Source organism: Mercurialis annua, linkage group LG2 (assembly GCF_937616625.2).
Source record: "Mercurialis annua linkage group LG2, ddMerAnnu1.2, whole genome shotgun sequence".
Lineage (NCBI taxonomy): Eukaryota > Viridiplantae > Streptophyta > Magnoliopsida > Malpighiales > Euphorbiaceae > Mercurialis > Mercurialis annua.
Window position 1 is genome coordinate 53,181,355 of NC_065571.1, and position 14,999 is coordinate 53,196,353.

The 14,999-nt window shown below is 32.2% G+C and overlaps 1 protein-coding gene and 2 long non-coding RNA genes across 3 annotated transcripts; 2 read left to right on the forward strand and 1 right to left on the reverse strand.

Annotated features, from left to right (window-relative positions):
* Positions 1–1,471: 1,471 nt before the first annotated feature.
* Positions 1,472–2,861, reverse strand: LOC126669574 (protein LURP-one-related 6). Its single transcript, XM_050363080.2, has 3 exons — positions 2,517–2,861; positions 1,889–2,128; positions 1,472–1,788 (listed from the first exon to the last, which is right to left on the reverse strand). The coding sequence occupies exons 1-3, from the start codon at positions 2,742–2,744 to the stop codon at positions 1,645–1,647; spliced, it is 612 nt and encodes a 203-aa protein (XP_050219037.1). The 5' UTR covers positions 2,745–2,861; the 3' UTR covers positions 1,472–1,644.
* A 3,017-nt stretch (positions 2,862–5,878) lies between these two features.
* On the forward strand, positions 5,879–6,701 carry LOC126670059 (uncharacterized). Its single transcript, XR_007638633.2, has 2 exons — positions 5,879–6,070; positions 6,475–6,701. It is a non-coding gene; the product is annotated as an uncharacterized LOC126670059 (long non-coding RNA).
* Positions 6,702–13,395: 6,694 nt separating this feature from the next.
* On the forward strand, positions 13,396–14,218 carry LOC130015180 (uncharacterized). Its single transcript, XR_008790235.1, has 2 exons — positions 13,396–13,587; positions 13,992–14,218. It is a non-coding gene; the product is annotated as an uncharacterized LOC130015180 (long non-coding RNA).
* Positions 14,219–14,999: the final 781 nt, after the last annotated feature.

Genomic DNA, 14,999 nt, shown 5'->3' on the forward strand with positions numbered 1-14,999 from the left:
AGTGTATAGATTAGTTTCTTTTACAGGGAAGAAAGATTCTAACATGGAATTCACAACAGTTTAGCTAATAAAATTAGCTAAAATTGTCAATTATGGAAGATATAATTAATGTTCATCATGCTTTATGTAGATCAAATTCATTAGACAAACTTTCAAAATACATTTAAATAATTGCTGACTATGAATTTCAGAATCTGAGAGTGAGACGATGGAAATAAAATTGATCGTAATTGAGCTGATTATGAAATTGACCGTACTTGCCTGATCTGCCTCGGCTCGATTCGTTTATACCGATTTTGTACCCTTGTTTCTTTTTATCAGTGATGACTCGAATTCAGGACTTATCGGTTTTAAGTGAGGCGTTCTTACCACTTGAGTTAATCCATCTCGTCGCATTGGAACTATTAAAGTTTCATGTAAATCCAAAAAAAATGTTTTGACTTCGGATTAATCTAATATTTGAACTAAATTTAAATAATGTTATTAGACTTAAACTAGACCTAAGTCGGATTAAGGTTCACACTTTAAAAGTTATGTACGGTTAGATTCGGTCCAAATCCGCTAAGTGAACATGTGTACTTATAACTAATGAATAACGACTGAATCGAACTATATTTTTCATTATAGTCAATTTACATAAACCATTAATAAAAATTAAAATATTAAGTTAATTAAATTATATCTGATGTAATTTTAATTTTATTTATTTATTTTTAAATTTTTTAATTTGGTTGGATGTAGATTTTCTTGAAGCAAACACAAATAAATCCAACGGAGCACATCACAAAAGAAAGAGTTTGGATTAGCAAGCCCAAATCTCTCTTTCTTGCGGAATCCTGTTTTTTTTTTTCCTTCCTTAAATAAAGTAAACAAAATCCTTTTATGTTTTGAAGAAGCAACTATAAAACACTCACAAATCCGATTCCTGTTCGGAAAAGGAGATTTTATATACTTCTATAAAAAGGCCAATGTAATCTCAACTAATGCATCATAATATTGTTTTCAACTCTTATTAATTACTGCAGAGAAAGCATAATAATGTCGATCTTCAGTTCAATATCTTCGATTATTACTCCTGATTTCTTCGCTAATGAGTTTGGTGTTTCTCTGTCACCTTATTTTTCCGTCAACAAATCCACCATCCCTACCGGTGGTAACACCAACAATCCAGCCGCTACATCATCGGGAAAATCAAATAACGCCGCCGCAGAGATCAAAATCCCCGACTCAAAGAAAGATAACGGTAACACCAACATGTCCGTTCCACGATCCCGGCAGCAGCGTGTTGCCGGCCCAGCTTTGGCTCCCTGCTTCGATGGCTTAAACATGTTCGAGACCTTTGTTTAAATTAGCTCTAATACTAATTAGGCTAGTTAAATTTCCTATTTATCATGTAATAGTTAGTTCTGAGTTCTTATTTCTTTTTCTACATTTACAATCTCTGAATTCTCAAAGAAACTTACATTAATTATATTTATTTATTTAATCTAATTTACAAAGTATCAACACAAAAATAAACAGAAAATTACATACTTACATAAACTCCAATGAGTGAACAAAATTAATAAAAATGGACTAATTGAGTAAGTTTTTAATGTGATTTAATCTGTAATTAATTTTTTTAGTTTGTGTATAGATAAATCCTCAGCAGCTGGTAGATTCGCCGTAGATGTAATCAAGAACAGATATAATTCCAAAAACAAAAGCTTGATCAATGCCAGGTTTCACCACTACATGATACAGATCCTTGTTTTTCATAACCTGGTTTACTTCCTGCTTCACTCCAATCTTTTTCACATATAATAAAACAAACTCATTAATCAATTAATTACCACTTGATAAACTTAATTTAACAGTAATTAATGAAACTTTAATGAGATTTCCTAACCTGAGCAATAATGTTGCCAAAATAGTCAATAATACTGCAGTCTCTGTCAGGAAAATAACCTCTGATCTCAAAATCCCAGTGTTTGTTAGATGGCTCTGTAGAGACTCTGATTGCCTTGTTCCTCAAGAAACAAGACTCTTTCGGCTCCTTCAGGCTAAAAACCGGCTTCTCCGATCCTTTATAATCAAAACCGTATCCTCTCCATTTCTCGTGAATGCTCAACGCTTGAACAATTCCTCCCTACACCTCAATAACAAGCTTAATTAAGTGCGCAACCAGTAAGAAACAAGGCAAAATGTATGTATATATCTATCAACAACTATAACTCGTTTGATAAATATATCGTGATTTTATTACTCTGTTAGTTTAATCTATTATTTTTCCGAGTGCTACTATGTTCAACCTTAATTTGTAGTCGTGATCGATGTTGTGTATGTTAAGTCGGATAAGTTTTGTACGCGTGAATATAAAATATTGCTCTACGTCAAATTCTAAATGGTTTGTGCGTATATTTAGTAAAAATCGAAAAAATGATAGATCAAAATGGAATTTCTTTAATATTATGATATATTTGTCAAATGAGCTATAATTATGAGTAGATGTCCATTTTCGAAAATGTTAATTATACCTTTCGGCGAACAAGGAGCAGAGGATCACCATTGGCATCGCGAAGAATTAACTCTCCTTGTTTTCCTAAAACTCCGCACCCGTCGACTCTGAAAACAACCTTCTGGCTACAATCTGTGACAACAAACCCTCCGCCATTCACTGCCTGAGGCCTTTTCCTAACAATAAGCACTGCCTGAGAGGAGGCACAGTATAACTTGCTAACGATTGGATATTTAGCAGCAGTCATCTCTATATCGTAGCTAATGAAAAAAAAAATATTATATGAGTAATTATGAATTGGATTCTTTGTTGATGAATGTAAGAATTACTGCAAATACAAGATGCTTAAGTAAAGAGAAAAAAAATATAGTTTGCTTTAGTTGTTGCAAGATTTAAAGGGTTTGGTAATGCTTTATTGACTATGTGATTGGCGGAGAATATGGGGCATATTACTTGTTGAAAATGATTAGTAGCTTTTTTTATCCTATGATCTATATTGCACGGAAATGAAAAAATGAATCAGAAAATATTAAAGTATGCAAAAATTATTTTATTTTGTTCCTTTTTAATTATTGTTTAAACTTATGTAGACAGATTAAGAAACGTAATCAATTATGTGTATAAAATACTATACTGCACCTATAATATTAGTTCCTTCAATCAGTTGTTAATTCGTATATTTCTAAAATAATGTATGTACAAATAAGGGTATGATAAAAAAAATAGTTAAAATATATTATCAATTGAAATGCTAAATAAGTTTAAATAAAAAAACGACAATTTAAGGAACGACGATAGAACTAATATTATTTTCAACTCTGACTAAATGACATGTGATTATCTAGCCCTTTGATCTTCCAAAAATTTGAACTAAACCTTTTTCTAACTCTTGTTTTGCTACCTCCTTTTCTTAAATATTCTAGGCAACAGTCTGAATTAAAGTATATCTAAATGGATTTTTGGAAGAATAATATTATAAATATAGTAGAGTTTTGGAATTAAAGATAAGTGTAGATGCACCATTGCATATAATTGATGCATTATAGTTAAGGATAAAGGTGAGTATGCAAGTTATTTTCAATAAAGTGTTGAGAGTGATTTTTGAAACTTGGGTAGCTTATTGACTTGAAACAGAATATTTCATGGCCTAACTGTTGTATAATTTCTTCCAATTTCTTGAAGCAGGTAGGTATCTTTTTCAACTGTAAATCTGTAATTGGACCAATGCTTGTGAAACTCTAATAGTAGTACTACTTAAAACTTAAAAGATAAAATAAAAGGCTGCTTTAACATCACTTCATAATAATTAGAGTATGCTCTGCATTTTGTTGCTAATTATAAATTTACCTTTAAACAACTACAATATCGTTACAATTACTTTTAGACAATATAGTATTTGTAATAACCCGTAAAATTTTAATATTTAATTTGCGAGTTTCGAAAATACTTTGTGTCGTTACGTATTTATTATTCGTTGGTTTGATTTGGGTTAGGGTATTTTTTTGGGTTTGATTTGGCCTAGGGCCTTTTTCTTTCGGTTGGGCCTTTGATTGGCCCAACCGAAGCTTCTTTTCACAGGTCTCGTTCGAGACCTGTGAAATTTTGCTGGTCTCGAACGAGACCAGCTCTTAACGTGCAGAGGCACGATTCTCTCAACTTCAGCCCCGGATTCCTCGTGATCCTTCCTCTATTTTAAAACGTTTTGAAAACCGAAAATCTTCACCACACTACATACTACCCTAGCCTCCATCCTTTCACGAAAATATCTGAGATTAGACAGTGAGAATCATCCCCAAACTCTTGCTGCCATCGATAAACTTTTGGTTTCAAAGTTTCAGTTTTTGTTCAAATACGGCATCTCCTTTCATAGTTGATATTTCCTTCGTTACAGAACTAAATTGAATTCCGTTTGATTCCTGAGATTGTAGACTCAACCATCTACAAGTCCGAGCTTAGTTTTCGCACAACGGTACGTTATCTTTCTCGTAATTGCTGTAACCGTTGCCGCGTTTACGTAAATTCTGTTTTTGAGTTTTAAATCGACCTCTTGGAATTTCAATTCGTTTGGCAGCCGTTCGGAAGTCGAAATCAATTCCGTTTGTTTCCCGTGAAAGTAGACTCACGCATCTTCGTTTCTACACCTTTCGTTTGTTAAACGGTACGTAAACGAACCCGTAATTATCGCCGCCGTCTCACCGTATTATATTGTTTAAAACTGTGAATATTGATAAAAATAGCTACTGCCGTATGATTCTTGCTTCTTTAACTATGATTTTGTTTTCCTTTTGGGGTTATGATTATGCTAGGCTATGATCATAAGTTTTGGTGTTAGAATCATTAAACTCTTAGCAAGTGTTTATCGTTCGGTTTTAGGATTCATCGTTTTGTTTTCTCGGTTTCAAGTTTCTGTAAATGGCTTCTTTGGATTTGGTTTCTCCTAATTGTGTTGGCTTGATTTATGTGGGCTTACATTGATTCTTGTTGGAATATAAAAGGTGAGGAATTGTTGTTTTGATCAATTAATAAATTCTGAGTTTTTGCCTCTGTATATGCGTGAGGTTGAGTGAGTTAGGGGAGGAAGATGATTAGGTGGCGGGGAGTTGTTGGCCTATTTTAAATTCTTAGGGTAAAAAGTTCTTTTAAGCCATTGATTCTTTTTGCTTAAAACATATTGATTCCTAAACTTAGTTTAGTAACTATTTGATATTGATTTTTGATTTCAATTTGCGAAGTTGGTTTCGACTTATCAATAAACGTCTTAAATAATATTATTATTTATAATTTGAAATTACTTTGGGCTTTAATATTTTTAAATTTAAATTAATATTAAACTTATTATGAATTATATACGATTTGATAATTTACTATATTAAATAAGAATTTGGGGATTTTATTTTATTTCAAAGTTTATCAAATTAATTATATTATTTTTTGGCATAAAAAATAATATTTGAATATTTAAAAATTAAATTAATAATTATTATTAATTATTATTTAATTGATTAATTTGATATTTTTGGCTTAAAATGCCTTTGTGATTAAAGTTATATTTTTGCTTTGTTTGTTATTTAATTAATTGAGATAGTTGCCGGTAATATTTAATTACTTGAGTTTCAAGCTATTGAGTTCTATTTTTATATTAATTAATATTTTATTTAATATTAATTATGAACTGTGGTTTACAAACTCTGGAATTTTAGTTGGGTCGGTTTGGACTTGGGTCACCGACATGTGGGTTTAGCTTGGTAGTTTTTGAAAAACTCGGCTAACCCACTATTTGAGGAATTGATTTTATTTATCAATTAAATATTATTTTAATAATATTTTCGGATTGAATTTAAGTACGAACTCAATAGTCTTGAATTAATTACGTCATTATAATTTATTGAGAATTGTGTTCTTCTGTGATTTATCTGGTTATTTAATTGTGCTAGTCCTACGTGGTGTCTAGTGATCTTAGAGTTAGGGGTCAACGGATTTTAACCTATTTATTATTTTAGACCCGTCGACTGTTCGTGCTTCGGAGTCTACGCAGGGTTAGCTGTTTGCCAAGATCACGTGGATAAGCAAGCAGTGAGTTTGTAGTGCTATTTACCGCTTTATTAAGTACCGCATCGTATTTTAATATTATAAATGTTTGTGAACTATTTTTACGGATTATGGATCTGGATTGAAACGAGCTACTCGATAGGCTTGTATCGAGACTGTGTGCACCGGTAAGTACTCTGGGAAACGGCAGACTAAAGTCTTGCTTACGCTGGTATATTTATATGACGAGGATTTGTTCCCGTCCACTCTGGGTTTATCGGTATGCTAGGTCATACTTACGCTGGGATCATTTCAATACTGTTTTCCATAATCATAATATATTAGTATAAAAATGTTTTGATTTAAGGGTTTTTAAACTTAATAAATGTAAATAGTATTGCGAACTCATCTCAGTATATCTGACCCCGTTGATTTCCCAAATTTTCCAGGTTTATGATTTGAAAGCTGGTCCACTCCGACTCTTTGATTCCTCGGAGGTTTTTATGTTATTAAACTAGTTTCTTTTTTTTTTCGAACTCTTAGACCGCAGTAGAACTAGTTTATACATTACTTATTATTGTACTTTGGGATTGTCGATTGAGCGACTATTTATATTTGCCATGTTCACTCTGGAATATTATTTATTTATATATAAGGCATGCTGTTGAACCTTTCAGATATTTAAGTTATTTATATTATTTATTGTTTTTCCGCAAGGCTTGCTACGGGTTTTGGTACGACCATACCCATACCCTAGCGCCGGTCACAATCCACGAAATTGGGTCGTGACAAAGTTGGTATCAGAGCTTTGGTTTCAAACCAAGGCCTTATGCATGTTAACTGTTATGTGTTTTTGGCATGATAAGTTGATGTCGTGTCTTAGGAACTACTGCGGAAATAGGATTCGTGTCTTGTCTTTTTAAACGTCATCATTTGTTTTCAAACTTTCAGCCTACATCCTATAGGTGATGTCTGTCAGTCTTTATTTGATGTTGATGCAATGATTGACAATTAGTTCCACTTAGATGTTACTTGCTGTGTTTTATCTTGTTGAGGTTAATTCACTTGGGTGATTATAAATGTTTTTTATTTCTCGGGAAATCATAGGTTGGCAAATTTTTCTAAAACTCATACATGGGTATGATGTGGTTTAATAAGCCTTGGCGTTTATGCCTGAAACGATTTAGAATATATGGTATTGTTACATTTATTTTACATGATGCGTTGAATTGATTTTGCCGTATTAATAAAGTACATTTTGGCTTTGGCCTCGATTGTTGGTTTCAAATGTGATCGTATGCTGAGCGTTTGCCTTGTTTTCTATAAATTTTGGGGTTAAATTTTAAAACGTGTTTTGGTGGTCATACATTACTTTGACCACATGTCATTTTAAAATTTTCATTGAGAATAATTGTTTATCTGATTTGTGTGTAGACACAGAATCATAAGAGAAGTTTGGTTTTAAAAAAAAAAATTTAAAAAGTTGATTTTGGTTAAGTTACCAGTAAATAGAAATTCTGGTATTTTGAAATATTATGTTAGGCTTGGTGTTAACAAGCGATGATTTCAAAATGATATTTTTATGTGATGATTCATTGTTTTCATAATTTTAACGTTGAATTTATTTTACCATGTTGTGGTATATCAACATTTTAGATTTTGGGAATTTACGAAATGTAGGTGTGAGATCAAAGATTTCTCATTTGAGATTTGAGATTGCCGTGTAGTAGTTGGGTTATGTTGAACTCTCAATTTTGAAATGATAGAAATTTGATTAAAAATATTTTTCAAGTTTTACAAATATTTTGAATACGTTTTATAAACGATTGTTTTGGATTCGACTTGGGTCATCCAAATTTAGGAGTTGAGTTTGGTAGTTGTAATGACTCGACTACCTCGATGATTTTAAGAATTGAGATACTTGGGTATCCATTTTAAAGCAACTGATTAATAAAAAGAGATTTTTTTACAAATTGTGATTTTGTTTTAACCGTGGGGCTCAACAAAATTTGGAAGTTTTCGTATTGACTTTAAATTTTAAAACGAATTTTGAAGCATACTATTAAGAGACGATATAATTATAGGGTGATTTTGTAATGAGATTTCAAGGATGTGTTGTGACATATCCCGATTTGTTTTAAATATGTTTGAGTTAATTATGTTCAATGGTACGTTTACATAGGTTACGATTTTCAGATTTGTTTCATGTGAAAAATTTACGTTGTTTGACTCACTTGTCTATTGGGCTAAGTTAATTGTTTTTGTTTTGTCTCTTCGTGCGGAGTAGCGCGTGAGATGACTAAACCACGTGGTTATGATTGGTTTACCTCGATTTATAGTTTGACCTTTTAGTAAGACCTTCCTTTAGACCTTGTTTCCTTGATTCGGTTTAGGTTTGCGCGGATTTTTGCTGTTTCTGTTTTGTGGATCGAAACCATTGGTTTTTGATATCGAGGAATATGAGGGAAGAATTCCCTAGGATTGGCTGATGATATCTGATTATCCTAGATTGGATACTAGAAGACTCTAGATCGGTGTATTAATGCACTGGTGTTTCCATCAAGCCTGATGATGCGATGCGGGAGCTGGCGGTAAATTTGGTAGGAACATTTTGATGTGTTAATTCTTTGGTAATAAGTTTCAACTAGGGTTTAGGGTAGTTTGATATTTATGCGGAAGAGTTGTAACGAAATTTTAGGATGAGTTGTTTTATAGCATCGAATGTTGCTAGGTTACAAGTAAGGAATTTTGAGAAATATTTTGAGGATATCGAGTGCACATCTCACAGATTGTAACGTCTAGCAAATGTTTTATTGAGAAATGGATTTCAAAGATTGATTTGCTGAAATATTTGAAATATTTTCAACTCGTAATTGTGCCCAGACACATCATGAACATGCATTTTGAATGTCACGAATAGGTTTGCATTGAACACAGAGTATGTTCACTAAATATAAGATAGATTAAAAATTGATACATACATAATAGTACATGCATCACGTGCATAGAAATTATTAGGGTTGGATGCAACTCTTTGGGGATGAGAGATGTCATCACTCTGGCGCACAATTATGTAAAATGGATTTTATCGATAAAGTGTTTTGAGAAAGATGTTTTGAAACAAACTCGCGAGTTCCTTTGGGGTAAATGTATTTATAAAGTTGTGAAATTTTAAATAATTTTGAAACTGTTACCGGAAGGTAGCTAGACAAATACTCTGTGATGATGATGATGGTTTCTGATGTTTATGTTGTGAGTTAATGGTCGGTAGAATCAGAATCTTGTGGTTATGAGTAAGAATGATTTTGAGGTTGCGCTCGAGACATAGTTGTGCCAAATGCGGTTTATGGTTAGAGTCAGATTAAGAAGAGTTCATGATAATTTCCGATTCGTGATTTAAGGATTTGTGAATTAAGGATATTGGTTATGCTCATGTGTGTATATATACTATATTTTTGTTTTAAAAAAAAAAACTTTATCTTTCCAGATTTGAAATTTGTCCAAAGTATTTTGGTAAATTGATATAAGGAATATTTATAACCAAGGAGTTTATATTGCTGATTTTACTTTCTGAGGAAAGGGAGAAATTTTGCCAAAATTGATTTAAAAAGGGATAATAAATTTTCCGTTTAAGCGATTTCTTCAAATTGTGTTTTGTTGAGGAAATTTAGAAGCGATTTAAAATTTTGGGATGCTTGAAACATCAATATGTATTTTTAATACGGAGGATTTTGCCACTTTTGGCCTTCAAAGTATAAACTATTTAGAAAGTTTTTAACAAGTTTGAATTAATGAGAACGTAAATTTTGTCAATTGAACTGTTTTATAGATTTGCAAATGTATTGGAGAGTAAGAGGAAATTTCCGATTTAAATGTGGAGGTTTTAGAAATTTTTCAAGAGTTTGCAAAACCGATTGTTTTTCAACGGTAAAAGTCGAATGAAAAAGGAGGTGTAAGACGTAGAGTCTTTTAAACAAAGTAAAAAAAATTTTCTGTATATAAAATATTTGGTATTAAAAGATTTTATACCCACAGGAGTTGGTTTCGAGCATAACTAACTATCCAGTCGTCGAAAGCTGGTCGTTTTGATCTCTCGTTGTACACGAGGCTGTAGTCAATTGATTGAATAATTTTGAGGATTCGAGTTCGATTTGGTGATATGAGATAGTTGATTTAAAAATTGAAATCGCGGTTAATAGGTTTCTACAACCATGATTGGTTGATCGATTTTGTTATAGAGGGTATTATCGTAATGATGGATATCGTTGGGTCAGTTGTTGAACCCTTGGTAAGGGTGACAAATTTTATGTTGTCAGATGCAGTCAATGTGCAGAGTAGTCATGGCGTTATGTTTCTGAGTGATTGGAAGAATCATTATGATGGATATTGTTTATCATTGATATAGAAATTTATTTTGTTATCGTGAGAGGGGTTCGCTTTTCTCTGAATTGCGTTATGGGTTTTGGTGTTGTTGATTCACAAGTCAATAGTATTATCGAACTGGTACTAATCGTTAGGATTAGATGATTATTATAATGTTTGTTTTGGAACCGAAATATTATCTGAAGTTATTGGGTTTTGTTGTCGGTCATTTTGATATAGAGATGTTATATGTGGATGTAAGAAGTTATTTTAGAACGATAGATTTTAACAGCTATGTTGCGGTGTTATTGTTTTGATTGAGGCAAAAGAGTTTGGAATTTGGAGAACAACAGCTTAGTTAGCGCTTAATCTTATATTGGACATTGAAATTTTATAATAGATAAGTTTCGAACTGGCTTTGGAAACCACTCCGGTATAGAGTAATTGTGACTCTCGAATGAATAGTTGTGTTATGTTTAGTTGGAGCATCTAATTGCTAAAAACATAATTTGGTACATATGGGTGTTGTGATCGCTCATATTACGAACCAGTGTCAGTTTTGAGATTCGAGATTCGTTATTTCTTATCCTGAGTATATCAGCTGAGTATTGTGTAATAGAGTTTGTTTTATCTTAGTTGATCTCACCTAGAGCTGCGTTATTGCCTAGTGGAATTTGTGTCGGTACTTTGGTGACTTTTGAGTATGATCGCTATCTTTTACAACTGGAGGTTGTTTTGAGGGACAACCTGTTGAGTTTTGGTTACGCGCGTGCGTATGCCGTTGGGCATGAAATACCATCAACTACAAATGCGTTGGTTTCTTGGTTTTGATCTGTTATTTAATGACAGAGGTCGTTTGCAGTTTCGTTTATTTTGTCGTCCTGGGTTACGATAGGTATCTTGTGGATGCGTTCTCTTATCGGCTTGGTACATTTGTTCAGCTACTCGCAAAATTTTATGTTACGTGGTACGTCGATGGTTTTGTTTTAAATTCGAGGACGAATTTTTGATTAGTTGGGGAGAATGTAATAACCCGTAAAATTTTAATATTTAATTTGCGAGTTTCGAAAATACTTTGTGTCGTTACGTATTTATTATTCGTTGGTTTGATTTGGGTTAGGGTATTTTTTTGGGTTTGATTTGGCCTAGGGCCTTTTTCTTTCGGTTGGGCCTTTGATTGGCCCAACCGAAGCTTCTTTTCACAGGTCTCGTTCGAGACCTGTGAAATTTTGCTGGTCTCGAACGAGACCAGCTCTTAACGTGCAGAGGCACGATTCTCTCAACTTCAGCCCCGGATTCCTCGTGATCCTTCCTCTATTTTAAAACATTTTGAAAACCGAAAATCTTCACCACACTACATACTACCCTAGCCTCCATCCTTTCACGAAAATATCTGAGATTAGACAGTGAGAATCATCCCCAAACTCTTGCTGCCATCGATAAACTTTTGGTTTCAAAGTTTCAGTTTTTGTTCAAATACGGCATCTCCTTTCATAGTTGATATTTCCTTCGTTACAGAACTAAATTGAATTCCGTTTGATTCCTGAGATTGTAGACTCAACCATCTACAAGTCCGAGCTTAGTTTTCGCACAACGGTACGTTATCTTTCTCGTAATTGCTGTAACCGTTGCCGCGTTTACGTAAATTCTGTTTTTGAGTTTTAAATCGACCTCTTGGAATTTCAATTCGTTTGGCAGCCGTTCGGAAGTCGAAATCAATTCCGTTTGTTTCCCGTGAAAGTAGACTCACGCATCTTCGTTTCTACACCTTTCGTTTGTTAAACGGTACGTAAACGAACCCGTAATTATCGCCGCCGTCTCACCGTATTATATTGTTTAAAACTGTGAATATTGATAAAAATAGCTACTGCCGTATGATTCTTGCTTCTTTAACTATGATTTTGTTTTCCTTTTGGGGTTATGATTATGCTAGGCTATGATCATAAGTTTTGGTGTTAGAATCATTAAACTCTTAGCAAGTGTTTATCGTTCGGTTTTAGGATTCATCGTTTTGTTTTCTCGGTTTCAAGTTTCTGTAAATGGCTTCTTTGGATTTGGTTTCTCCTAATTGTGTTGGCTTGATTTATGTGGGCTTACATTGATTCTTGTTGGAATATAAAAGGTGAGGAATTGTTGTTTTGATCAATTAATAAATTCTGAGTTTTTGCCTCTGTATATGCGTGAGGTTGAGTGAGTTAGGGGAGGAAGATGATTAGGTGGCGGGGAGTTGTTGGCCTATTTTAAATTCTTAGGGTAAAAAGTTCTTTTAAGCCATTGATTCTTTTTGCTTAAAACATATTGATTCCTAAACTTAGTTTAGTAACTATTTGATATTGATTTTTGATTTCAATTTGCGAAGTTGGTTTCGACTTATCAATAAACGTCTTAAATAATATTATTATTTATAATTTGAAATTACTTTGGGCTTTAATATTTTTAAATTTAAATTAATATTAAACTTATTATGAATTATATACGATTTGATAATTTACTATATTAAATAAGAATTTGGGGATTTTATTTTATTTCAAAGTTTATCAAATTAATTATATTATTTTTTGGCATAAAAAATAATATTTGAATATTTAAAAATTAAATTAATAATTATTATTAATTATTATTTAATTGATTAATTTGATATTTTTGGCTTAAAATGCCTTTGTGATTAAAGTTATATTTTTGCTTTGTTTGTTATTTAATTAATTGAGATAGTTGCCGGCAATATTTAATTACTTGAGTTTCAAGCTATTGAGTTCTATTTTTATATTAATTAATATTTTATTTAATATTAATTATGAACTGTGGTTTACAAACTCTGGAATTTTAGTTGGGTCGGTTTGGACTTGGGTCACCGACATGTGGGTTTAGCTTGGTAGTTTTTGAAAAACTCGGCTAACCCACTATTTGAGGAATTGATTTTATTTATCAATTAAATATTATTTTAATAATATTTTCGGATTGAATTTAAGTACGAACTCAATAGTCTTGAATTAATTACGTCATTATAATTTATTGAGAATTGTGTTCTTCTGTGATTTATCTGGTTATTTAATTGTGCTAGTCCTACGTGGTGTCTAGTGATCTTAGAGTTAGGGGTCAACGGATTTTAACCTATTTATTATTTTAGACCCGTCGACTGTTCGTGCTTCGGAGTCTACGCAGGGTTAGCTGTTTGCCAAGATCACGTGGATAAGCAAGCAGTGAGTTTGTAGTGCTATTTACCGCTTTATTAAGTACCGCATCGTATTTTAATATTATAAATGTTTGTGAACTATTTTTACGGATTATGGATCTGGATTGAAACGAGCTACTCGATAGGCTTGTATCGAGACTGTGTGCACCGGTAAGTACTCTGGGAAACGGCAGACTAAAGTCTTGCTTACGCTGGTATATTTATATGACGAGGATTTGTTCCCGTCCACTCTGGGTTTATCGGTATGCTAGGTCATACTTACGCTGGGATCATTTCAATACTGTTTTCCATAATCATAATATATTAGTATAAAAATGTTTTGATTTAAGGGTTTTTAAACTTAATAAATGTAAATAGTATTGCGAACTCATCTCAGTATATCTGACCCCGTTGATTTCCCAAATTTTCCAGGTTTATGATTTGAAAGCTGGTCCACTCCGACTCTTTGATTCCTCGGAGGTTTTTATGTTATTAAACTAGTTTCTTTTTTTTTTCGAACTCTTAGACCGCAGTAGAACTAGTTTATACATTACTTATTATTGTACTTTGGGATTGTCGATTGAGCGACTATTTATATTTGCCATGTTCACTCTGGAATATTATTTATTTATATATAAGGCATGCTGTTGAACCTTTCAGATATTTAAGTTATTTATATTATTTATTGTTTTTCCGCAAGGCTTGCTACGGGTTTTGGTACGACCATACCCATACCCTAGCGCCGGTCACAATCCACGAAATTGGGTCGTGACAGTATTTGTACAATCTTTTTAGCCAACCGGTAAATTTGAGTATATTTTAATACTCCATCGGTCTCAAATTGATACCTCTCAAATTATAGACCATTTTTTATTTTGAGTAAACAATTTTGGAACTAAAAGTATCCCTTATCTCTAATACATATGCATAGTTATTTCCAAATTAATTAATAATTTCATATTCCAACATAAAATAAATAGCATTTTATGCAAAATGCACTAATAAAAAAATCAATTAAATATATTGTTTATATATCTAAAAAATTGTAAAAAAAAATAGAAAATAGAAAATTAGTCAAAATAATAAACTTCAACTGATTTAACTATATTTTTTTAATTATCATATTCATCCAAATGACCTATCATTTTAAGAACGGAAATATGCTATATATAAGTATTGTATTCATTAAAAAAAATCTTGTGTAACCACTGTTTTTGACAGGATAAAGGCCCATCATATTTATTTGCTGGAGGCCCATCCTAGAAAATAAATTGATGGATAGTGAACTCTCTAATAATTAATATATATGGTGGATTAAAAATTTATTAAATATTAGAATTATTAATTTATTAAATATTATATAGGACATAATGTTGAATTTGGTTTCTTGAAATTTTATTAATTATTAGAATTATTAATTTATTGAGTATTAACTATTAG